This window comes from Anopheles nili, chromosome 2, assembly GCF_943737925.1.
Source record: "Anopheles nili chromosome 2, idAnoNiliSN_F5_01, whole genome shotgun sequence".
Lineage (NCBI taxonomy): Eukaryota > Metazoa > Arthropoda > Insecta > Diptera > Culicidae > Anopheles > Anopheles nili.
The window spans coordinates 64,791,163-64,817,828 of record NC_071291.1 but is presented as its reverse complement, the minus strand read 5'-3'; the positions used below and the strand labels follow the sequence as shown (position 1 = coordinate 64,817,828).

Sequence of the window (26,666 nt, the reverse complement as noted above, 5' to 3'; positions counted from 1 at the left end):
AAGGGGCCACTTCTAATAAATTCAAAGCTTACCAACTTCTTTAAAGGCTCAACTATCTGCAGTCATATGCCCATCATTGAGTTCAAATCCTTCCTTGTTTCAATATGGTTTCCAAGTTCTCTTGGAATATCCTTTTTTTGTTGACATTTTCCACTGCCTCTGTCAAATTTGACAACCTAATTAGGAGCTAACCTCTGCCTCACAAGCGTTGCATGTTTTCCGCCGTTTGTTTGTTGAACGGATCGTGAACGGAGATTTTCTTTTCTTGCGGAGTCAATAAGCCAACGAATATAAGTGTTGTTCAAACAGCAGAAACGTGGGGCGCGTGTCCTGAGGCGACCACGATTGCGGGCCATCACAATCGGCATCCGGGAAATTCCATTTTCCGTTCGTCGCTTTTGGGCTTTCGTTAATCCCGTCGACGAAGCGATCGAGTACGCAAACCCGTTTCTTGCTTTATCTAATTCACTGTGCCCCAAAAGTGCGGCGCAAACTGGTGAATATTCGTTCTGTGTTAGAACGTGAGACGCAGTAAAATGTGGTGCTAGGTAGAAGAAAAACCGACGCCGTCGGGCATAGAAGAAAAAGGTGCAGTGAAGCCGTGTGGAAAGCGCTTTCCAGCAGCACGATCACCTGCAAAGGTTGTGGTAGACTGTGCGAAAAATTTGCCAACGTCAGCACATCAGCAAGAATGGTGGTGCTATTGGCCAACGTCAGCAAACCGGAGCCCATCCTGGGCTTACCGGAGAGGTACATAACCTTTGTAATTGCATTAGAAAACTCTTAGCTTCAGAAGGGATTGAAACAATTAACAGACGATCGAAATATTACTTATCACTATCCAAAAATCTCCTTATTGTTAATTTATTTCCGCATAACTTTTTGGTTTCAAGCACATGCGAATTGATTGGCATTTTTGACCTCTTGAGGCGGAGAAGCAATGAATCGAAAAGAAATATGTAAATACATTTCGGTACGAACGAAACACACCGTGAGAAGAGGTCACCTCAGGAGCGTGTGTCCTCTATCCTGTCATCGTGAATAATATGCGCGATTGGAAAAGAAGACAAGAAAAAAAACCACATTGAGAACGAATATTTATTGCCCATCCGCCGAGGTTTCAAAGATGTGCTTAACGGGTTTTGGACACGAGCGTGTGCCACAGGTTGGCCATAAAAGTCTCTCAAATTGCCCATTAATTTCGCAAAAAAAAACTGCTAATTCGCGAAAGGCACACGGTTTATGACTATAAAATACAAATCCACAAGCCACGAGAACAGAGGCCAACGAATGGAGAGCCAAACAAGCGTAACGTTAATGCGAATAACATCGGGACATGTGTCCGAGCAGCGGATGTTCGAAACGAAAACGAGAAAAAAAATCACATTAAATGATATGCGCGAAAACGTATCGCTTGTCACGCCAGGCGAACGTTTGGCAGCGTTTTTTTTACGTATTTTTAATTTATTGCACTGCTATCTAGCGGCGATTATTCCATACGCACTATACGGTCACGCGATCGGACAAGCGTTCTTGACCTTGACGCTAGATGCATCGTGAACTTGGAGATCGACAGCGGCAAAGATAAGCCACATCCAGCAGCGCTAAGGCTCGTCCTTCCGTGCGGCCTGTTAGCATTGGCTAGCAGATAACGCTCGCGAACGTGAATAATCGCTTCTACCTCCACGTTCGTACAGCACATGGTTTCAAGCAAGCTTGAAGCCGTCAACCCACCATCGTAGCCCGTGCGGCACGGCACAACGTGCTGGCCTTCCCCATCATCGACGCTGGCATTGTCGCTTATCGGGGGGGGTTTTAAGCGTGTTTCAATGAAAATTTCGGCACCAGACTGACGCCAGACGAGTGGGAAAAGGATGAAGCGTGATAAGAGCATGCATTTCCTTGCGCAAATCCCTCAACACCCCCTGCGCTGTGCGATGATAATTGATAGCAAGGTTGCGGGTAAACAGCACCCTCCTAAGCACGTTGACTTCTACGGTCCATGTACGGTGGCAACATGTGTGCCGGGTTTGGTAAACAATCACCCAGAGCTTGGTGCGGGTTGATCCAGCACGTGCGTACTCGACGATCGGTGATTTCGATCCACCTAGTGCCGGGAGAATGCGTTCGATCGTCTTATCAGCGATCAGCCGCGTGCACGTCATCACATGAAACGGCGTTCCTTCGCCAATTCTGTCAGTTCATAACGGACGCTGAGCCCAACGCGTGGCAGATTCTCGTCCTTCGAGGCTTTTGTGTGATGTGTATCCACGCGAAATCGAGTAAACTCGATCGAGTAGCATCTCAAAAGGGCGCAAAGAACTGTCACCGTTTATTGTCGTCAAGACAACGGATCGTGGTGAAGAAAAATGACGGCGGTTGTACTTCGCACGTTACGCCCCAGCTGGCGGTGGGACGTTCCGGTTGCGCGTTTCGCCGTTTGCTCAGCTGGCAGTCTCAAGCTCGGGACCTTGGCCTCGACCGGGAACCAATGGCGCAGGACCTCGTGCAGTGTCAGTGTCAAGCTGCGGCAACCCACGCTCTGGGAGCTGATGAGGTAAGGCAGCGAAGGAGCCGTACAGATCGCATTACCGTTTAGCCACCGCTACCTTGGGTTTCTTGTGAGAAAGAAGGCTCCTCTGGTTCGTGTCTTGCACTAGCCGCGTGCATAGTAATGAAGCAAAACCGGCATGCGCATTAAGAACTGCAACTTCGTGGCCAATGGGTACAAAGGCAAAAGGTTCGAAGGTTGCTGATGAGTAGTAGTGAGGATGAATCGTAATACGTGCTAGTTTTAAAGTGATTAAATTATTCTGTTTATTATTACGAAAACAACACACCAGAGGTGTCAAACGTGTTCTGATGGAAGGGCGCAAAGCAGCATGGCCTACTATTGAGCGGGCCGTGCTTTGTTCTCGAATTTGCAACCCCACCGTTAATAGTTTATTTTAATTAGGTATTAAAAGTGTACTCACAGCCCGAGCGGCCTTGCCCTAAATTCCCTAACATAAACTCAATTTCTGTTAAGGTAAACCACATAAACCGGGCATATAGCCGCTTTTCTTATCTACTGACTGAGGCCAAGAACTTCCAGTTGTGATCACGATCCATTTCCGGTCGTAAAATCGCCTCACACAACGAGGGTGTTTCCCCAAACGGGGCGCTGGTAGTTTAATTGCACTTGCCGTAATGCTCGTCTATCTGGACGCGTTAATCGGACAATGCGAATGATGGTGCATTAACCGCCACTAACTGATGTTTTGTTCGCGATCGCGATTTGTCGCTATTTTAGTTGAAAAAAAAAAACAGAATGTCTCTTTATTTTCCCCTTTTCCGACTGTGGTGTGACGTGGTGCTTTCTAACGGTGGCTTAGCTAATAACTAATCACACCTTTGAATAGTCCATTAGCGTTAGCCTTTTGATCATTCCCAACCACCAACCAACCCGCGAGACTCTCCCGTACAATGGAACGCGATTTTTATGCACGAGTGTGCGGCAAAACTAGCTAGAACTGGATTGTTTCTATTATTCTCCCAAACTCGTCACCTCGTTTACCCACACCGGTCTAAGTGCCCGGCCCTTCGGCGGCAAATAGATAACAATAATTGGCGAAGTGTACTAATAAAACCGCAATCACCCGACGCAGCGGTCAGCTCGTTGTGTGTGCGTGCGCGGGTCTAGTATAGACACACGCTTCACTCGTTCTAGTGCTAGTATCTCCCCGTATTGTATCTACTAAACCACCACCGGGCAACCAACATCCACCATCATATCATCCCCACGAAGGGAGACCCCGACGTCGATCGTGCGACGAAAGTGTCGATGTGGTTCGGGTCTTTTTTTTACTACCCCTCCACCACACACCCATACCCTCACGTCCCATGGGCCGTCCTTTTTGCCAGACATTCCACCTAAACGGGTTAGATTGTCGCTGGTAGTACATCCCAACGCAGCGCGCTCCAGTGTGTTCGCGAACATCGCTTCATCGGTGGTGAAGGAGAAGGTGAAGGTGTTCCGGTTGTGGCGGGGTGCCATTATAAAACACCAGGGTGCCAATTTTGCCCAATTCATTTCGATACGAACCGTGCAACAGTGAGCATCCCCGACGTGGATTCGAGATCGTATACTACGTCTCTTGGGATAAATCTCCCGAATCCGCGTGGTGTGCGTGTCGTTTGCTGAATTTTGTCCTCGCGAGTTGTTAGTGTTGCATTTTCTGGTGTGTACTAAGTGCGGTTAGTGTCCTTTTTGGTGTCTAACGTGCCGGTGTTTGTCAGAAAATGCACTAAAGGATCGCACCTTTCCGTGTTTCGTTGGGTTTTTCGTTGAATTGGTCTAAATTAAACTCCTTTCCCTAATGTTACTACACTGCTGCGATAGGAAATACTTCGTCTTATCTCCAGCCACTGCCCCTGGTGCAAATAATCCCTTTTATTAGTCATCCTCTCACAATTGCGTGTTGTAAACGAGTCTGAATGTAGTTTGTGCGCTTGTTACGATAAGCCGGAGTGTTCCTTACTAGTGATATAAGCCAATTCTAACACTGGAGACACTGTTTTGTACAGTTTCGTTGATATAAGTAGTGTAGTACACAGTGCTATATTAAATTACATCAATAGTTTCTTTTAAAATATATCTCCAATAAGACGAACGCCAAATCTCTCGCGAATGACGTAAACAACTATCGTCCTACCCACGTGCGGAGCATATCTGTCTACTTGCGAAATATTTTCCAACGTTTGCCAGTGCCAAGAAAACTAAACCTTTGTATCCATTTTTTTTCTAACTTTTTGGCCTTGTTCCAGTTCGCTTTTATGAGTACCTTCGGCAGTTTCTAGTGTGCTATATCTAGAATCTATTGACTGGTTTCCCCTTTTCCCACTTGAGCTTGATGAGTGTTTTGAATGATATCTATTTAGTATTTTATTTTGCTCTCCGTATTTGACTATCTCAACCTTGGGCATTGCAGTGCTTGCTTTGCTATCAGAGTAGTCCTGTAAAATAGTTATTTTTAATATTCCTGGCTTGGTTGAATACCACAAAAAACAAAAAAGGGAGCTTCAACAGTAATTTGAATGTTGTTCACTGATCCCACTTACCGGTCACCATCGTTGTAATGGATTGCTTCGCAAATTCTGCTCATTCAATTGTCCCCAATCGTCGTTAGATAACTCCACGCCCGGCTGCCCTCGGTAACGTCGGCAAAGCAATTTCGGCACACCGTTTATGCTTTATCAGTACGTCATTGATTGTAAGGTTTCACATTTAAACAGCGTTTTTTTTCCACCACGGTTTTCGTACCGTATTCACGGCGCGTGCGATAGCGCTTTTGGGACGGCGAATCCATCTTCCAGACGGGTATGACGACCCGTCTATCATATCATGTCCATGTCAAGTTAAATTAGCTCGACCATTGTCTCGACACCACATAATAAGCTGATAATGTGCTGTCGCTATAAATAGCTGCAAAATCGGAATGATTGATTGCCCGTTTAGTCGTGCAGGTGCAGCAGAGCGAGTCCGCATTCCGCTCAGCTTGCCAATGTGGGCTCTCCTGGGAAGTCATTTTGAAACAGCAAGTAACCTCACTTCGGCTGCCGATGAGGGATTTCCCGGCATTCCATTCGAGCTGTTTGAATGCTACTTATTTTTGCATAGATCTGCAATTCTCTCTCGCCTATACCACACCATACGTACTTAGTGGTGGGACATTTTTTGTTTCACCAGCCCCGGGAACCCGTTCGTCGCCGGCTAGTTTTTCGAAAAACTTCCCACAAAATCCTGTCCTCGGGTCCGGTTGATTACCTCACCCACCGGCAGGTATTATAGGTCGATTGCCTGAGCATCCCAGATGCATCCCTTGGCGGGTTTCGTGCACTTGGCGAAACCCCCTGCTAGTGCGGACTTCCCAAAACAAGCTCTGAAACTCCGGAAACGGTAGCTCGCCCGGAAAGTCCAATCGAAGGTTGCCACCGCTGTTGCTGGTGCGTGCTTGTGGTGCAGAAGCGTTCTGTCCTCTTAATACTTCCTTTCTGCGGTCTTCCCAACTCCAACTGTTCTTGTGCCACTGGCACGTAGGGTAGTAAGGGTCATCATACTCATGTGTCGCGTTTTCCCATACATAACGGCTTAAAGGTCGTCGGCAGCTCTGAAGCGAATTGAACTACAGAACCGCATTTTGCGTTCGAACTCAAGTGTTGTGAAGTGATGTTACAAACGCGACTACCGGTGGGTAAGCGAAGATCCGGCCATGTTGGTCCCGTCGTAGTGATCTTATTATGTTGCCTACTCGGCATTCCTGCCACCGTCCGAGGAGCTGCCCTCGTGGCAAAGGATGTCTCGTACATTGTAGACAACCGTCAGTCGGAAGAAACCCCACCTTCCTGTCCGAGGTAAGATTGAAAATGTGCTCGTAGACGGACCTCGGAAGGTCTCATAAATTCATTGGCGATACGGAAACGTGACCTTCCAAACGCGTGAGGCACAGTGATCGGTGCAATTGTTGCGAAAGTGCCCTAGCCCGCTCGTTTCGAAGTTAAAAATGCAAATATTCAAACACAAACCGAGCGTACGACAACCGAAGAAGCTAATGAGGGGAATTTAAATATGATAATTATTGCATTGGCGAAGAGGAACGCTTCGGAACACCTAAAACAACATGTGATGATGTGGAAATGTTTAGAAATTTGCTAAGTTGTGTGTTTACTCTATGCAAATAACCTCACCGCATATCCGAGTGTTCTTGTGCTTGAAAGGAATCCAATTTACTCGTTCGGTAATGAGTTATGATGTTCTTGTTCTATTTTTTTAAGTATATTGTCAGAGTTTTGTTTTGCAATCATTTAATGATTGTTCAATTTTAGTGTTACGTCGTTTGAGTCCTATCGAAGCGATCAAACTGCGAAAAAAAGCAAAGCTGTGGCTGATGATTTCAATTTTGACCACATGTTTTTAATGGTGTTTTTATTGTCTACACGCGCCTTTCCATCCTTTGAGAGGCAAGATGTGGTTTGCTATGGAAAATAAAACCCTCTCATCAGCCGCCAGTGTGCATTGGACAATGTGGTCTCGCGAAAATGTCGAGTCATTGGATGCAATGTGTTGCTACAACGGCCTCACAGGCCGCATTTTCACATTGGCAAACCTTTTAGCGGAAGGAAAACAATCGATCTTCTCGAGCAAGTAATTAAAACATGTACTCTCGCAATAAATTGTTGCTACTAGAAAAGGCGCTGGTGACATCTAATCGAAGATAACAAACCCGCAGTAGCTCTCACTTCAACTAAAAGAGAATTTTTTAAATGTTTGATGTTTAGAATAAATATTTGTTAAGGCCTTTGTAAGCATGATGTTGGGGTTTTCTATTGATGCAAAAACAGAAGCTCAATTGTTTACGATGATATGTTTTTTATGAAGCGTTTAAATAGATGATAGTAAACAGAATTTTCACGGAAAACCATTCAAGGGTGTTGCCGCTATCTCGTATATCTGATAATGACTTCAAAAACAGATCACAGTAGGCGTTGCGATAATTTTTTCAAGCCTTTGAATTGTCAAATGAAATATTGACCGTTTGAATTGTTGTGAGTTTTTTTTTCAAAAACTTTTCGCTTTGTTTTTCCGTTACACAGCGAAATCTACTGCCATGGGGATCTGTTGCGGACGGTGCAGATGAGCGAGATTTTCCCGGACTCGAAAACGTTCGTTGACATGAAGATGCGCAAGTCACCGAACGAGACGCTCGATTCCTATCATGTGTTCATGAGCACGCACAACAACAACCCCTCGAAGGCGAATGTGCAGGAATGGGTCGAGGCGAACTTCGAGAAACCGGGCGCCGAATTCGAGAACTGGACGCCCGAGGACTGGAAAGAAACCCCAAAGTTTCTCGAACGCATCAAGGATGGCGATCTGCGCCAGTTCGCTAGCAAGCTTAACCATATTTGGCACGAGCTTGGTCGTAAGATGACATCAGATGTTGCGGTAAGAAAGAAGCCCGTTCAAGTGAGAATTGTTTATGAAAATGTACCGTTTCTTCCGCAGCTCAATCCGGATCAGTACTCGATCATTCACGTGGACAATCCAGTGATCGTTCCGGGTGGTCGGTTCCGCGAGTTCTACTACTGGGACTCGTACTGGATCGTGAAGGGCCTGCTGCTGTCCGAGATGTACTCGACCACCAAGGGCATGTTGGAAAACTTCCTGTCGATCATCCAGCGATTCGGTTTCATCCCGAACGGTGGCCGCATCTACTACAGCATGCGTTCGCAACCGCCACTACTATGCGGCATGGTGAAGGCGTACGTCGATGCGACCAATGACACCAAGTTCGCGATGGACAATGTGATGACACTCGAGCGCGAGTTCCTGTTCTTCATGAACAACTACATGACGGAGGTGAACGAGTATCAGCTGGCAACGTACGGCTACAAGTCGAGTGGTCCCCGACCGGAATCCTACCGCGAGGACATCCTGAGTGCTTCCATTTTCGAGCGGGAAGATGACAAGCAGGACTACTACTGCGAGCTAAAGGCGGCAGCTGAGAGCGGTATGGACTTCTCGAGCCGGTGGTTCATCAAGGACGGTACGAATTCGGGCAACCTAACCGACCTGAAGTGCCGTTCGATCGTGGCCGTCGAGCTGAATGCGATCCTCTACTGGAACGCTCGCATCATCGCCGAATTCTACGGCTATCGTAACGACATCAGTTCGATCAGCAAAAAGGAGGAATATCTCGCCAAGGCGGAGGAGCTGAAAAAGGCAATCAATGCGGTGCTCTGGGACGAGCAGGAGGGCGTCTGGCTTGACTACGATCTGATCAACAAGAAGCTGCGCAAGTACTTTACGCCCACGAACCTTTCCCCGCTGTGGGTGGGTTGTTACGATCAGAAGGACACGAACCTGCCGAAACGCATCCTTGCGTATATCGACCGGTTGCAGCTTGATCGCTACCCGGGTGGTGTCCCAAATACGCTCCAGAACACCAACGAACAGTGGGATTTCCCGAACGTGTGGGCTCCGATGCAGCATATGCTCGTTATGGGGCTGGACTCGCTGGACAATGCTGAAGCGAAGGAGATGGCCTTCCGTTGGGCGCAACGTTGGGTCCGTGGTAATTACATCGCGTACAACAGCACGAACGCAATGTTCGAAAAGGTATGGGGTGACGGAGCATGCGATCAGATTGGATGATGTGTTTTACTCAAAGGGGATGATTCTTGTTTCAGTATGACGCACAAGAACTGGGAGGACACGGCGGTGGCGGTGAGTACGACGTGCAGACTGGCTTCGGATGGACGAATGGTGCCGCGATGGATCTGATGAACAAGTACGCCGACAGAATGACGACAGGTGCGAACGAGTGAACGTCCTTCTGCTCAATCTCTCCTTCACGCTCACACATGCATACACACACACTTGTTATGTGGGAAAACTGTGCCGTTGTATGTGTTTTCTGCATCCTTTTTCTCTAATTTCCCGACGTGTGTCAAGAAAATGATTAAAAAAATCCTTCATACTCATCTTCTAGAGCGGCCCGTTTAAGGCGTTCCGCTGCACAACAGACGACGGTGTCCTTTTTGCAAGGAAAGGCACAGACCCCATTTGACTCATGTGACATTCGCATTTTTTTGTGTTATTTTATACGTATCCTTTACTTTGCAACTTACATGTGGATTAATCTCTCGTTTGAAGCATTTTATCCTTGAAACAAATAAAATCCCCCAAGACGAGCTTTTGTTTAGGTTAGGAAACAGTAGACAGTACAAAAGACAATAGGTTCCCGTTTCACTTAACTTATAGCCCGAGGTGGGAACCGCAGTGACATCGGTTGCTTATTTATTGGACCAACAGAATCTCGCTGATTACAATCACGCAACCGTAATATGATGAATCGTCTATGGTTTTTGTACATTATTGTTATGCTTTGATTTTTAATCCCGCTTAAGTCCGCAAAACTTCCGACACATCGAACTAAACGTATCACAATTTGACGATTGTAATGGATTTCTATTAAGAGTAGTTGTAGTAAGACGAGTGCATTAGATATTCCTCGCTGATTAATTGATAGAATTGAGCAAGAGGAGGTTTAGAGGTGGAAACGAACCGCCGTCCTATGTTTTGCGAGGATAATCAAACCGTAACAAACCCGATCAGAGAGGGCTTCAGATAGAATCAGTTGTGATAGTGCTGAGGAAAATTGTACAACAAGCAGGAAGATACACGCACACACCCTGGTTCCTTTTTGATATTTTTTCATATACGAAGGACTACTTGTGCATTATAGGGAGGGAGAGAGATTTTCACCGGGTTTGATAGCGAGTAAATCAAGCTTAGGGAATAGAAAAATTGTGCCACAATACGTGGTGGAATTTTTGTCTAACAAGCGTCGATTAAACCAGCGGTTTAGTATTGTTATTAAAATAAAAACAAATTTGCTCATATGTGTACGTCTGTCGCGTAAGCGTCAATGCATCAAGTTCTTCATCGCCCTTTCTTCGCTCCCATTCGATTGGTTCGTCCTTGATGTGCTCAAAATTAGCTCACCATCTAAACGTCCGTCCTTTCGCCGCACGCAATCATTGTGGAAATGTAAGTGTTACTCTCACTCTCATCGAATCCCACCCGTAGAATGTTGTCTAGTATCCTGACCATCCTTTTCCTATCGCCTAAAGCCCGACGGTTAGATGTATTAATTTTTCTGTTTGCTTTGCCACTATCTAGTTGGTGGCGAATATGAGGAAAAACCGGAGGATAACGGTGCGCTGGTAGCATACTCCGTCAACACCGGCATCATTGCCACGATCATAGCATTCTTCGTTGGCGTCTTTGGGTGAGGTAAGTAGAACGTCCACAATACACGATCACGTGATTCAAACCGCAAAGCTGATCATGGTTTTATTACTTTCCTTGCAGCTTGAAATTGTCTGAGACTCAGATGGCTGACATGATTTTACGGGAACCAGCATATTAACCGCACGGCAGCCGGTTAAGCCATGTGATGAATTTATGTCTCAACGTGTGTGTCTTCAACCGGCTGGACAAACTTGTGATAACAGAGGAGAATCGTGTTTTTTTTCTTTCTATAACCACACCACATATACAAGCAGTATCGCAACATTCCCCATCCTTGCGTGTGGTCATTCCGGACGATGTGTCTCTAATCCTGAGCATTTTTTGTTGTGCATTGCACGCGGAACCCTAAGTATTAAAATCTCCTGTTCCGTGGTGCCGTTTACCACTTCATTCTTTTAGGCTTTGTGCGATATTCTATCCGTTGAGTAACGTATTATTCTACTAAACATATTTAAAAAAAAATGAACTACATTCATAAGCCATTGTGTTCATGTCGCGAACATTTCCAGAACCCAATTCCATCGTTGTGTTGAAAGAAAAACCTTACTCTTCTGTTCCACTTACGCTCTTATCTTTCTTCTTCCCTGTCCTGCTCGGTATCGTCCTTCGGCTTCGACAGCATATTCCGGCGATTTTTCAGCTGATGATCCGACTTTACCAAACGGGAAATGGTTGATTTTATTTACTTGTCTAAATAAATTGATCTTATTTTCTACATAATGAGACTGTGTAATTCTTTTACTTGTGTTCTGTTTATCAACCCAGCATATCCTTAATATACACTGCAACTGCGCATGCTTAGATCACTCCAAGAATCGGACGTCATCAGTTTCTTTCTGCACACCATTTTCCAGAAAACCAACCGGCTCGTTTTAGTTGAGTTACATTTGTTTATTGAAACGAATACTTTCGTCTATGCAATGCTCTCGTCCATATTGTTTGCATCGAATTATACACATTTGTTATGGTTTCATTTACTTCGGGGGTGTTTTTTTAGTTTGTTTGTTTCGTTGACGGATTTCGCTCTGCGGGTTCACAATAAAGTTAATACAAAAATTAATGCCTAAAAGCTCTGTTCGTTTGCGACGGCACGCATCGCTATAGAAAAAAGGGTGTTAACTTCGAATTAGGTCGCATGCAATTGCGCAGCGTCGATTTATGGGGATGATTTCCTTTTTACCATTCTGTTTTTTCGATTTCGCGGCGAGGACCTCTAAAACATCTGCGGCAAGAGAGTCCGCATCTGTTCCAGTCTCTCGATCTCTTCTCACCTGCTCATTATATACAGATTTGTAGATTCGTTTTTGCTTGCTTTTCAACCAATTGTTCGTGATTGGGGCGGGTTTCGGGTATTAATCAACTACCACCGGATGGTTTTGTTGCGTAGAAAAAAAAAATATATCAAAAAATAGATCCCTATGAACGATCCTCTGATGTATCGTAAACGTTCCAGGGAGCACTAACTTTCGAGAAAGCACAATTTTACGGCGATAGCTACTGGATCCTTCGACAGTAGTACCCCAGCGTCTTGCACTTCTCGCACAACATCTGTGGGTGTACCTTCGACTGATCGGACACGTCTAGTCCATCTGGTTTCTCCAACGGACGCTGGGAAAATTTACAAAAATACAGTAGACGTTAGTGAAAGAGAAGCTTTCTATGGCTGCTAAAACATCCCACCTGTTTGTGCGGGTAAACGTTGATGTGGCACTTGATGCACTCCTGACCATGGTTAGCCCACGAGTTTCCGGACATCCACTTCCGCTTGCACTTGGGGCACTTGTATTCACCGAAGCAGCGCTTCTTGCCCTGGTACGGCGTTTTTCCTTCCGCTTTCGGGCGAGCCTACACGGGGAAATTGTTCGTTTGTTGAGATAAGCTTCAAATACACCTTCATCCACGAACGTGTACACTCACCTGAGGACAATCTCGAATGTAGTGGCCCTTCTTGAAGCACAAATGGCACAAGTAGTTCGCGGGAGGCACTTTGCTGTACTTGAGGTTCGCGTTCTGCAACAACTCCGTGGAAGCGCTATGCAATGGCAACGGTTGATGCGTCCCAAACGCCGGTTGATAATGCTGACTAGTCACGGGAAGTCCCACCTGCTGACCGTGCGGAAGATGATGATGATGATGGTGATGATGGAAGGCAGGCTGTCTCGTCAGTGGCAATGGATGGTGGTGCTGTTGATGCGCCATCTGCTGCTGCTGCTGCTGCTGTTTGCTATGGTGCTGGTGATGATGCTGTTGCTGATGAACCGGTGAACAACCTCTACTAAAGTTGAGCCCTTTTAAGGACGTACCAAGGGCAGCACAGCGTCCGTATCCTGGCTGGTGATGATCGGCTTCCAGCAGGCTCGTTGACACGCGTCCGTTTAAAACGAACAAACCGAGATTATCGAACTGATCGCACAACTCCGCGAGATCATCCGCAAACGGTGAAGAATCGCACTCGTCCCTTGTGCGCTCAAGCCCACTGGAAGCGACCTCCGCAGCCAGCGTCGATCCAACGAATGGCTCCGATCCGCCCCAGTATCCTGAGGAGAACAGCTTCGAGCTCTAAAATACGCATGCAAGGAGGAACAATGACCGTTAGGAGCAAATTTCCCTGATCGTAGAGTGCACATCGATGGGCTTATTGTTTCAGGTACAGCATGGAGTGCACGTGGAAAAATCGAGATGAAAATAGACCTCTTCCATCCGAGGAAAACTTCAAAGCCAAAAGGGACTCCAGATGTCATGATGTTGCATGTCTTGCGATCACTAGCGGTGGAGCATCAAACAAACTGTGTGCATTTCATTTTCCCCTTTGATGCCACGAATATGCGATGTGATTAATTTTTCCACATAAAACTATACACTGTTCTTGTTCACCTACCTGCAAGGAATCGCTCGAATGTGCATCGAAGTTCGCCTGATAGTACCACTGCAGGGCCGATCCGACGGACGAACCGTACAATCCTCCACCGCCACTGTCCGAGTCACCGCTCGCACTCTCCGTGCTGCCCTGCCTCGGTTGGATCGCGTCCAGCCCCATCAGTCCCGGTGCTGTCGTCACGGATGACGTGGCGAGCGTACACATGAAGGTGTCCTTCCACGGGGTTTGGAAGGTCCCGTTTGCGTGGAGCACTGGCCGGATTTAATAAGCGCTTTTCACACCTCCGCGAGACGCGGTTTGCTTTTTTTTGATCGAAATAGAGATCACACCAATCGGTATTAATCACACACCAGGCGGTTTGGAATTCACGGATTCACGACTCATAAACACACACACGCGCGCGCGGACGGTTCCAAGGGCCGCACAGGTGAAACGGTCCCACCAGCGCACCTTTTTCCCGCGATCAACCCGCGATCAACGGCGCGCGCGCCCGTTCCCGTCGGGTTTTGCTACCACCCCACGCGGGTACATGGCATTAGATGGTAAAAATACTTCGTTTCGCCTATTTTTAGCCCCACTCACCGGCACCACTGTGGTGGTGGTGTTGTGCGTGCTCACTTTTATCCCACAACCTTTCCTGTGCCCTTTTGCCCTCTCTGTACCGGTTGTTTCGCTTCTCACTCGGTGGAAAATCGGGATGCAAATGCGCTGGGACACACACAGATTTCCGGGACTCCTCGTGAGTCCTTGGCTGGTGCTTTACGCCACTTTACGCGCACTCGCAAACCTTCACGCACGCCGCTAACATTGACACCATTGCCTGCCGACAACGGGTTTCACCGAAAAAGTGCATCCCACCCCCGCGAGAGGGTGGTAGGGTGTTTGCCCCGTCGCTTCCTCACGCACCGGGGACGGTGAGCTCACGCGAAACGCAAACAAAAACACCGCTGCAAACCGCTCGTGTTGGTGTGTTGACGAGACGTCGGTGAATCTCACTCACGCCACCCACCCACCCAACGTCGACGTCGCAACGTTGGTGGGAGGAGTTTTTCCAATATGGCCGTACCGCACGCCCACGTTGCCCACCACGGTTCCGCTCACTGGTGCCGCGGGAAGGGACGGAAAATTAAACCACCCGCTCCTTTGTAGTTCGATCCGCAGGCGTATTGTACGGGCACGAACACCAGGACGCGTGTCTAGGACGTCCCTGTCGGGGTATAGAAAGATACGCAATTGAAAGTGAAAACGGAATATCAAACACACACGCGGTATGTCCTCTAGAGGGCAGTTCTAGAGGACAGAGACGATCTTTCTGTAGACGGAATAATGGTAATTGGCGCACCAACTGACTGGACGGATGACCCACATTTTCCGTGTGGCTTTCCAAAAGGCTCACCTGTCCTTGATCCTTGCGTGAATGCGATCGCTTGTGGCCTGTTCGCTTTTATCAGTCACCGACCAAAACCAAGTGCGCAGGGACCGATGGACCGTAACGTCGTTGCAAACGCTGTTCTAAGCACCGGGCGCAGAAACTAGACCGCGATGTGATCCGGCCAACCGTACGAAGCCGACCATTCCGAAACCGGCCGAGAAAAACCCACTCTCGCATTCTCTCGCGGCCCGGTGCGCACGTTTTCCACGGCGAAAGACTTTTCCTGCGTTCTGCGCAATCTCGCGCAATTTCTCTCGCGCGGTGGTGTCTGCGTGTGTGGTAGTTCTAGTCTGCTCGCCTCCATCCGTCGCAGTCCTCGGTACGAAGGAACAAACGTAGAAATGCATGCCACCCTGAAAGGCATCCCCATCGTGGAGGTGGAGGAGAAGGAAGAAAAAAAAACAACATGTTCCGGCACAACTCCATCGCGGAGTTAACAGCGGCTCAAAATAACGCGATCGGGCGTATGGAAAGAAAAGGCGGTGCATTTATGTGGAACACATGTTGGATGCGCCCGGCATTCGCGGCATATCGCGACAGAACGAAAACAACGTCGGAACCTGGCGTCTGGGCGTTTTGTTTGCGTTGGCCGGTGTACTGTCGGGGTTTTCCGGTGCATATGGCGGTGCATTGCACCGATATAGATTGCACCCCCGTGGCGCGGCTGTGTTGCGAAACGGTCTTGCTTCGGCGGGAAGCTATGTTTGGTCATCGAAGATGCGATTAGTGTGATGAAGGTGCGTTATAAAGAATGCAAACGTTTGGAGCGATTTTTCCGATGCCATTAAAAACATTTCAATCAAGGCGAAGGTTGATTTGGCTAGTGCCTTTTGTTTATTTTTAAACATTCTAAATGAGCCACACAGTTAATGTAACGAACATACAAAAATTGGCTAAAATATAACCCATTTATAAATGGTATAGGACACTAACATGGAATGCATTTTTGAATTTCCACGATGTTCCCTTTTTCGGTGGTAAACAACACACTCAAGTTCTCTTTTGACAGCTGTGTAACCGATACTCCATTGCCTTCGCACCGTTTGACGTTTGGGACGACAACGTGCGTTTTATTTTGTTATTGTACGCACCGCATGGTCCGCGTGTATTTGATTTGTTGCTGGCCGGGTTTTTAGTCAATTAGTGCCTATATTCGTTCACATTCGCTGAAATGACGACAAAAATAATGAAACGTAAACAGAAACCCAACGGCACAGAGTGCCCGGTGAGTGGAAAAAAGCCGAAAACAAGCGATGAAGCGAACGTTGCAAAACAGCAGCCCGACGCAACTAAGCGCCCACCGGTTTCAAGGGTGATAAAGAAACGAAAAATCAACGGCAAAGTGGAGACCCAAGATGATGCGAAAGCGGCCATTAAATATGCGGAAAATTTCCGCACAAAACTACAAACTGGCGTGATGGCGATGAGCGGTAAGAGAGGATTGCACGTTTTGCTCCATATCAACAGGTTAATAACGCATGCGTTTGCTTTGCAGCAATTCGACATTTCCTACAGGAAGCGTACACGAATCACGATCTGGTCGAGAAGTACATACGCGCAGGTGGTACATTTAAGCCGATAATGGATATATTATCTGCCTGCGAGAAGGACAAACTGAATGATATCGCCGACGTGCTTCACCTGGTTCAGCTGGTGATGATTCAGAGTCTGCATTACGACGACACACACGCTAATTACGCGGCTAAGAACGCACGAGCCATAATGTCCGACTACCAGACAGTGATCTGTGGTTTGCTACAAGCCCAGGGTGATCATGCGATGATCTGCAAGGCGTCAGCACTGCGCATCCTGCGGGCAATCCTACTCGTGGACTGTGCCAGCTATTGGCGAGACATACTGAAACTAGTGGACGTTAGCATGTCCAAGATGGACATGGCGAACTGTCGCGAATCGGCTGTAGTGCAAGAGGGCATGATCGGGGATTCGCTTCGCACGGTTTTCATAGAGTTCAATCTGGCCTTCCTGATCGATACGCCTCTGGAAATGGTGCGTATGTGGTTGGCCCGGCCTGCTATGATGCACTCGCTCGTGGTAAATCTCGTGTTCGACCACTCGGAGAACGTGATTCTCGTGATGAAAACGCTGCAGCAGTACGTGCTCGGTAATGCGGATATCGATAAGTACAACTACCGCACCGCGTTTACACCGGATATCCTTAAGGGGCTCGTCAACGTGTACGAATGGGTGGGACCGGAAAAGCAAGCAACCAGCGAGCGGGCGAAGCTGGCCGTCCTTAACGCAACGGAGGAGTTCGTGTATCCACTGCTCACGTCCCGACGGTGTTTTCTGGTACCGAAATCGATCGATCTCGAGCGAGCCAGCCCACGCTACCGGCAGTTATTGCAGGGACTAAAGCACACCCAGTTAAGCGAACACCAGCGTAAACTAGCAATCGGTATGCTTAAGATGTGCCCCGAGGTGTTACCGGCGGCATTGGACATGTACGGTGCGCTGTTGAAATTCCCGGCCCCTGAAAATCGAGAACTTGTGAAGCAGATGCTGTTGCTGCACAAACCAGCCGAGATGATTGCGGCATTGGAACCGGGTGTGTCGGCCAAGGCGCTCTCTTCGTTTGTCGTTAAGGGCACGCTTCCGCGCACAGTACTCAACCACATCAGGGACGCACTGGAGACGCGAAAGGAAAGCATTCCCTACTGCTTTGAGTTTCTCGTCCTGATGGTGACACGCTGCGAAGAGTACATACAGGAAATTGAACGCTGCCGAACGTTGGACCAGTTCGGGTTGAAAAAGGTTAAAGTGGATGCGATCAACCACATTCTGGCGGTGTTTCCACCCGTCGATCGTATCATGGCGGCGATGACGTCCCATCGGATGGACCGAGATACGTTTCGTCCGGAAGTTGCACTTGAGCAAGCGATGGACATTCTCCTGGTGTGCATTCGTTGCTTCCCGGCGTACATCGAGTCGTCCTCGTTCATCACCACGTACCGGGACATACTGCAACCGACGTACCGTTCGGCAACAGTCGAGCATTTTTTCCTGTCCTACGAGTTTAAAGCCATCAAGGTGGTGATCGCACTGGAACCGCAGAGTGTCTCATTCGAATCGCCTTTGTTTCCATCCGTACTGAAGCTCCTCACCAAGGTGTACCTCAACGGACAGGCTTCGATGAAGCGGGACGCGACCGACCAACTTCTGGCGCTGTTCCGCAATACCGCTCTGTTCGATAATCGCGGCACGGAGATCGAGTTCTGGTTCCAGGCGATGAACGACATCGATCCGGAGACTGTATCGGACCTAGTTCAGTACCTTGCGCAGCAAGTTGCCCTGGCGGCGCAAAGCGTAAGCCATAAAACATCCTCCAAAGGCACCACCCACAATCACACACTCATCGATGAGGCGTTCGAGGTTGAAACAACCGAACGCCAGTACGATCTCGAGGAACTGTTTGCACGGGTCGAACAGGACGCTGACGAGGCCACCGATGGATCTGCTACGGTATACGACGCACAGGTGCAGCTCCCCGTGACGGACAACTTTTTTGTGTACATGTTCGGGAGCAATACCATCAGACCGAAGCACTTCCAGCGTTACTTCGATGGAGTGGCATTGCGCTACCTTCACTATCTGCCCCATCCGGAGATCGTAGCGAGGGCCCTAAATGCGAGCGCAGGCGATATTGGGAAAAAGCTATCCGCCTCGATCAAGATTGTGGAATACACACGCGAATGGCTGGCGGGCAACGAATGCTCTCTCGGTGAGCCCGAACAGTGGAAACAGTTCTGCAAGCTGAGCGATTCGTTCGTAGCGAAAGATCGATCGTTCATCCTCGACGAGAAGACGATGAAATGTTGGAAAAACACCCGCAGCGTGCTGTTGAACCTTTTCCATCAGACACTGTTCTTTCTGAGCCGATTGGTGGTATCCTGCAAACTAACACCGGCGCACCTGGAGCTGGCAACGCACTACACCCATCTCTTTCTCGAGCACCTGCTCAAGAAGAACGTTCTCACGGAACGGGAAGTTGACGAGCTGTTGGCGGGTATTTTCCTGCAACGGCCGGTGCTTTTCCAGCACTTCACGCTTGTCGCGCAGGAGGACGACCCGATCCGTCGGCTCGTGACGGAGTTTGTGTGCGGGTTGATGCAGAAATTGCATCATCTGCCACGTTTCGATCGCTACACGGCGCTCTACTCGAACAAAATCGTCACCGAGCTCATGCGCGTTTCACTGGATGCCACCAAGGCGCAGCTAGATGGCGTGCTGACGGAAAAACTACTAGGGATCTTTAAGCTAAACGAACGCAACTGTGTGACGCTGCTGCGGCATTACGCTCAGCTTCCCGTGGGCGCCTTCGTGAACGGAAATCACCATACGTGCCACTTCAGTCAGCTTTGTTTCGCGCTCAATCAGCTGGGCGCGAAGAGTCGCCAGCGAAAGGAACACATCCTGCCGGAGGACACGGTGCGTGGGCTAGTGCGGATCTACATGGAGTGTGGTCGGTTGGAAGGTGGTAGCGAAGCGGTTGAACTTGAGCAGCTTGAGAGTGCCCTACACGCTTATTTAAGCACGTTCACGCACAGCATCGCATACGTGGATCCGGCTCTGATGCGTGGTTTCCTTGACAACAGCCGGCGAATTGGGAAACCACTGGTGAAGCTTGCGTGTTTTCTCCTCGCGCGAAGTGTACATTTTCAAGAGCCCTTCCTGGAGGTCGTGGGAGATCAAGCCGCCAAGAAGGAGCTAGTGTTTCCGCTGCTTAATGTGGCCTTCCGGCAAGGGATCCTGACGGAGGCGATGCTTGAAGACGACCATGGCAAGCAGTTACTCATGCAGCTGTACAAGGAGTTTAAGGGACCGATTCTAAAAATGCTCGAAAAACCCAACAAAGCGGCCGTCATCTACCGGGAAAACGCACTGGCCAGCCAGATGCTTGTGCGCCTTTGTATGCCACGCAACGAGTGCGTGGATTTCGCGCGGAAAAAGCTCCGCATTGAAGCCGTCGAGTCGTTCCAGTTGAAGGCGCTGATGGAAATTTATGGCGTGGCGATGAAGACACTAGAAGACGGTGACGTCGCTTCCCAGCAGACTGTATACTGCAACGGGTTCGCTGTATTGCTGCAGTGCTTCGAAGTGATGTTCAAATCAATCTCGTCAGCGCAATACCTGCTCCAACAGGGTGCACATTTGCATCGGCTAAACGAACTAGTGCTCGCGATGTACCGTTGGACAAAGCAACTCCCACGAAAGCAAGGAGACTCGATGTCCTTCACGTCCGTCACGGGTAGCGCGTCGTGGAACACCTTCTGCAAGACTTGCCTGAAGTTCGGTATCGATACACCGCGCACCTCGGAACACGAACGTCGCTACGACGAAAGGTTGCACGTGTTGCCAAAGTTGATGGCCGTCCTGGTGGGCATGTTCTACACCGACAACACTCCCGAGCAAACCGACATCGAGCGGTACTACGATTGGGCACTGACGCATTCCAACTTTATGCGGGTGTTCCTGCTGCAGCATCAGTACAAACCGAAAACCGCGCTCGTGCAGTTGATGTACGTACTGGCATGCAAGAATCCGACCGTCGCGAACAACAAACACGTGCCGTTGCTACTTGGCGCGTACGGAGCCACACTGAGCGATGCCAACCGGTATCTGTTGGCACTGTTGCAGCATTACGAACGCTCCGGGGTGCAAATGCACGAATTTCGCCCGTTTTTGTGGGGTGAAACGGCCATTAAACACTTCTCCCTCGAAGCGGGTGTCAATGGAGGCGAAGAACCAGGCGGCGAAGCTGGTGGAGCTCGTCCCGCGAGTGGGCGAACTTCTTTCCGTACCAACCTCGCGGAGGTGTTTTATCTGCTGTCGGCGGATAAAGTCACCAACACGATCGAGCAGTATCCGGTGTGGCGGAAGCTGGACGCATGCGCTCAACTGCCGGCGATAAACTTTGACGAGCTTTCGGAACAGGAACAGGACGGATTGAAGGTTGCCTATCAACCCACCAGCCAGGTGGAGCGGTTCGTTGAGCATTCGCTTCACAAAAAGCATCGCGCTTCGCACGAGTTGCTTGAAATGCACGATATCCGAGCGGAGATGGGCTCGAGGACGTACGATCCTGCATTTCTGGTACCGATGCTGAACTATCTCTACTCGAATGAACACGCCAACATGCTGAACCACGGCATCCGGATGGGATTACTTGCGCTACCGTTCGTGTGTCTCTCGAGCACGGACGAACAGATGCAACTGGCCGCAGGAAGCGTGATCGTTCGCATCCAATCGCAACTGGAGCTAACGAATCGGTTCATCGATTCGAAATTTTGGTTGCATCTGTTCGCCACCGTACAGCGTGGGTTTGAAGCGATCCACGCGTCCAATGTGAAACGCGCAAGCAATAAGCAGTCCCGTCCACCGAGAGTACCCTTCCTGTCCATGATCTTCATCGCCGAAACGATCAAGGTGCTACCGAACGTGCTGAGCAAACTGCACGGGCCGATGACGCGTCACGTGCTCAGGCAGAAAGTGTACAACTTCCGGATGGTGCCAAACTTCCTGCCACTGTTCAACAGCAACATCGTGGAGAACAACGTGCACCGTATGTTCATGATTCGAACGCTCTGTCTTGGTGTAAAGTCGCACAAGGACTTTGCGGTGTTGCGCGCTTCGCCGATCATCAACGTCATGATGGGCTTCCATGGATCGCCGTTGTCGAACCGGGAGCTGGATCAGGGCATCCTTAAACTGATAGCGGCGATGGTCCAGATCCCAAAGTCTTGCCAGTTCCTGGTGGATTCGCTCGGGTTTCTCGGCTGGCTTGGGGGTCGAATCGATGCGACGGAAAGCTTTCACTTCGACACGATCGAATCGTTGGTAGGGCTGCTCAGTAGCAGCTGGTACTCGATGCAGTTGTTGGCTGGTTGTAAAATTGCTCAATCCTCGACGCAAAAGTCTCATGCGCGCGCGTCAGTATTCTTCCAGCGAAGCGTGCTCATACTAACCCTCAAATTCCTACCACTGCTGTCGACACGCAGTTCGAGTAGCACGTTGATACGATTGCTCAATCTGCTCGATAAAACGACCTCTCCACGGCACGGATATCAGCATTTAATGTCGATCGTGAGTACGGAAGTGCTGCAGCAGCTGATGGACTACTTCGAGAATCTGTTCAGCGAGCACATGTGGTGCGTGAGATACGTGCGACAATGTGGAGCGAGCGGTTCTGACGATGATGCGACGGTGGGTAAGACGTTGCAGGATTCGGGACTCGACCAAACGAGCATCCTTATCGTGCTCGCGTTGAGACGGTTCGTCATCCGGTGGTGCGTTCTGCAAAAAGAAAGCCCCAATGCGGCTGTGGAAGATGAAGAGCAACATGTGGAACAGGAGAAGGATCAATTGGATGGTGACTCGAGTTCGGGTGACGAGGAGGACGAAGATGTCGCGGATGAGATCGATGACGATGAGGCGACATAAGAGGTGGTTAAATGAATTTTCTTACTTGTACAATAGGTTAAAAATTGAAAATAACACGATTCTTAGAGCGAAAATAGTAATAGTTTTAACTCAAGCGAAAAGAAACAGAAAGCTAAGGGCTCAAGTCTTGTAACCGGTAAAGGATCGATAAAAGTCATTGCCACGTGTTTGGAGATTTGAAAATTTCACTCACCTCTCGAAACGGTTCAAAATCTCTCCACAAAGCTTTCATTCTCATGCAATTCATTCGAGCAGTTTTCCTATCTTTCGCGGCCCGAAAAGCTCTCGTACTGCATTGTTTTTTTTTCTATTTCCATCCCTTTTCCTCAAGCTTTCGACATTTTGAATGCAGACATGAAAACCTGTTTGGAGTTGGAGAGCTTTTTAACCGGAGAGGGATGAAACTCCATTTTTTTAACGAGAGCCATGCTCTCTTGTATCAGAGATGTACCACTCGATCATACTGCGGCAGGTATTTTTAAATAGTTCACTTACAAAAGAATTTATTTCCACAAATGTTGGTACATTTTAGGAGCAATTGAATTAATCCTTTAACATCGCGTGTACCACTTTATACCACGTATTCAGGAAGCTTTGGTTCGAATCCGTTGATCTCAAAAGGTTGTACAACCCTGCCCGTTTGGGTTGCATTGGGCTTTGGTCTCTCATGTTACCAAACATTCTCAACCAGACGGCCACCGAATGAGGTCGCAATTCCGTGAGGCTCGCCGTGCATTTTGTGAACATAAATATCACAGGCGTGAGGTTAAAGCAATTGCGCATTTGAATAGAACCAGCAAACGGAAGTGTTCCTCCTCGTGAAAGTGCGTGTTTCGTGGCAAGACGAAATTCAAACCATCCGCGGTGCATCAGAAACAGTGTTCCAGCTTCAGCACGGGCGTACTGCAGCATTACTTAACCCATCGCCGGCCAATCGTCAGTGATCAAGCAAGTCGACGGAGAACGATTCACCTCATCTCTTACATCGAATCCCCCCGTCCGGTTTCGAAGAGTGTGTTTGCCGTACGTGCCTCGGACGTGAGCACCGTCCGGCATTGCGCTGTTCGAGGTTTTTTTGTTTGCTCGCGGACGTTTTTCCCACCACCTTTCGAACGGTCGGCAACAGGGAAGTTGATATATTAATTTTCTTCTCTCGTTCGTTCCGTCCGTCCGCTTGTTCGTGACCATCCTTCCCCAAACCGGGGTGCGCGGATACAGGATGCCGCAGCGGTTGGAGTCACCGTGACTAGAGCGCCCGGTGCACCATCCCTCGTACCGTGTTTCGGTGGGCATGGTGAGGTCCCGGTCTCGGTGACATTGTCGTTTGTCGTCATTGTTCCACGGGCAGGCGTGACCGTGGGCGGCAATGTGTGCGTTTGCGGTTAACCCATCCGAGTGGGGCGTGTAACGCTTCGAACATTATATCCATCGACGCCCTTTCTGCAGCCCGATGCTACGAAAAGGAAGCATTTTAGATCAGCTCAACCGCGAGGAAAGCTGATCGCCCCCATCACACCAGACGAAGGTGAGAAACGACAACAAATAAACAACCACCAAAAGGAGGCCCTTTTTGGTGGTGAAATAGATCACCGCGCCTAGCGAACGTGTGTGAGAGAAAAGCAAAACAAAATTAGATACAACCAATTCGCTAAACAAAACCCCAAACAAAAAAATAAAGAACAACAGCGCCACGGGTGTTGATCACGGGGACACACGATCGTCGGTTTATCGGTTTAAAAACCCACCCCCGGATGCTGCCACCCGTTTGTGTGTGTGCGTTACCGTTAGGGATCAAGGAGAAGCGAACGCAGGTGGAAAAAAGCTCGCCTCGGCGAGGCTTGTTTGTTTATGATTTTCCGTCGCGTGCAAAGTGCAAAGTGACAGGTGACAACTGCGCTTATTATCGGCTCAAATCCTCGTGATACTTTCGCCGTGCATCCGTGTTTTGTTTTTTGGTGCAAAAAAGAAATCCTTTACCGATCCTGCTCTCAACCACAAGCTGGTGTGGCTGCGTTTTTAATCTCGAGAAAGTTCACCAAAGCAAGATCGACCATCGGGTTGTACGATCGCATCGCGATCGGTGCGGTTTGCTGCTATTTGTTGAACCGGTTCGCCACGATCGCTTACACGCGCGCGCCCGTGTGTGTGTGTGTGCTTTGTGCCGTGTACGTGTGTTAGTGCGTGTGTGTGTATGTGTTTGTGTGCGTACCATCGGACGCGCCAAAGCTCGCCCCGTCTGCCTTCTCGATCGCGCGAGGAAGAGAAAAATCGTGCGTGGTGGTGAGGAAATCGGCGTCGCGCCGTGCATCGAATTGCGGAATTACTTGCGCCGAATAGCGAATTGCGCAAACCGGAGAGAGAGAAGAAGAAGAAAAACGGCAAAGTGGAAGTGTGGGCAAAAAAGGAGAAGCGCGCCTTGAGGGGCTAAAGGAAGAAGGGCGAAAAGCCAACGCGAGTTGTGCAAGCGAAGTGAGTGCAGCCCTTTCTGCGCTCCTGGATGCAGTGACGGAAGGAAAGTTTAAAGTCGGCATCGGGAATATTACTACAAACACACAGCCGCAGCCTCAACCAAAGCGACAAAGACCAGCGTCGTAGGGCCGGTGTGTCCTGCCCTGCAAAGGGATCAGGTGAGTTGAAGCCATTTCTGTTGTACACTGTTTTGTTTGCTGATCGGTTCGCGGTTCCGGCGGGTTTTTGGGGTGGCTTTTCCTTTGCCATCCATCGCTGAGGAGCAGTTGTTTCTCGTTCCTTTTCGTAACCATTCTGCCCGCGATATCAACGGACAGAATTGACGTTTCTCTTCCTTGCGCGTCCGTTTTGGTTCTCAGTTCCTTTCGTGCGTTTTCTCGTGGCTTCTCTCCTGTTTTTTTTTTCATCCACACTCTCTCCATTTTTGTTGCCTTCATCCCATCTGGCAGCTACCGACCGGTGCTACGGTGTGTTGGTGGCCCGCAAATGGTTGCTTTTCTGTTTGGACGCGTTCGCGTTGCCTTGGATACGAAAGAGTTGAGCGCCAGCGCAAGCGACGAACCTTTTTAACGCAACTTTAAACCCAATCCTCAACGTGTGTGCGTGGATGAACGTAGGCCCGCTCAGGACGGACGGGGCAACCGAAAGGTGCGTTTCGGAATTTTTTTCTCCCCCCAACTCCAGACTGGCTCACAACATTCTTCCACATGTCGACGCACCCGCCTTCCGACCAACCCCCTGGTGTGTGTGTTCTTTGCGAGCACGCGTGTGTCGGTTCTGGTGGCCTGAATTTTAGTCCAGTTTTGGGTTTTCGTTATTGCGCCGCTTTACCTGCTTCTTCTTCGACGCAACGAAACGCAGACCACTTTTCGTCCTCGGTGCGGGGATGGTTTCAAATGGTGTGTATACGCGATTATGCGCCGCTGGCCCGTTGGCAGGACGGCGGAATTCGATTGCATGCATGTGGTCGACATGGAAACTCGCCGATAGCTACGTTTAAATCGTTGTTTTCCGTCGTGCATGTTACCACACGGTTACCATGGCATCGAGCGAAGGATCAAACGCGTATAGGGAAACAGAATTAACTCGTCCGGCCCTTCGGTTGCCCGCGAGGATCGTCGAAAATTGGCATCGTTTTTGTTAAAGTGAACCTACGCAAATTTGCGTATTTCCTCTCAAGAGGTTGAAGCATGCACTTTAGCAAAAACATGCGCTGAAGGGCTCGTCCGTTCTGCTCTTGTTTTTGCATCCTGTTTCGGTGCGGTTGCTGCTGGTTGCTTGCTTTCCGATTAAAGCCTACACTTGAAGCGCGCTGCAGTAACGGAAAAATTGGCCTATTTTCCTCCCTACCCGAGCGCAAACTCCTCACCGCTGAAGCATCCGTACGATCGGTCGACGCAACAGCAGCTCCTTCGCGCTCTGGCGAGATAATTGTGAGCCGTTTTTGGGCGGTTGTTTTTTTTTTCTTCTTTTGGGTATTTGGTCTCGAAATTTACCTGCCCAGCATCGGCTTTCGGGCAGCGATAATGCAGAAGATTATCGCTCGGCCTCCAACGCCAGCGTGATGATGCTGC

General features: G+C 49.1%; 3 protein-coding genes across 3 annotated transcripts; 2 read left to right on the top strand and 1 right to left on the bottom strand.

Moving 5' to 3' along the window:
• The first annotated feature begins 4,088 nt into the window (after positions 1 to 4,088).
• LOC128731452 (trehalase) lies at positions 4,089 to 11,430 on the top strand. The gene is made up of 7 exons (XM_053824576.1): positions 4,089 to 4,236; positions 6,137 to 6,393; positions 7,633 to 7,984; positions 8,045 to 9,157; positions 9,229 to 9,352; positions 10,724 to 10,837; positions 10,916 to 11,430. The coding sequence occupies exons 2-6, from the start codon at positions 6,209 to 6,211 to the stop codon at positions 10,834 to 10,836; spliced, it is 1,887 nt and encodes a 628-aa protein (XP_053680551.1). The 5' UTR covers positions 4,089 to 4,236; positions 6,137 to 6,208; the 3' UTR covers position 10,837; positions 10,916 to 11,430.
• Positions 11,431 to 11,778: 348 nt separating this feature from the next.
• LOC128731453 (uncharacterized) lies at positions 11,779 to 13,937 on the bottom strand. Its single transcript, XM_053824577.1, has 4 exons — positions 13,734 to 13,937; positions 12,773 to 13,414; positions 12,536 to 12,700; positions 11,779 to 12,463 (listed from the first exon to the last, which is right to left on the bottom strand). The coding sequence occupies exons 1-4, from the start codon at positions 13,935 to 13,937 to the stop codon at positions 12,350 to 12,352; spliced, it is 1,125 nt and encodes a 374-aa protein (XP_053680552.1). The 3' UTR covers positions 11,779 to 12,349.
• A 2,399-nt stretch (positions 13,938 to 16,336) lies between these two features.
• On the top strand, positions 16,337 to 22,623 carry LOC128728340 (uncharacterized). The gene is made up of 2 exons (XM_053821967.1): positions 16,337 to 16,595; positions 16,661 to 22,623. Exons 1-2 carry the CDS (start codon positions 16,337 to 16,339, stop codon positions 22,621 to 22,623), a joined length of 6,222 nt encoding a protein of 2,073 aa, XP_053677942.1.
• The last annotated feature ends 4,043 nt before the right edge of the window (positions 22,624 to 26,666 follow it).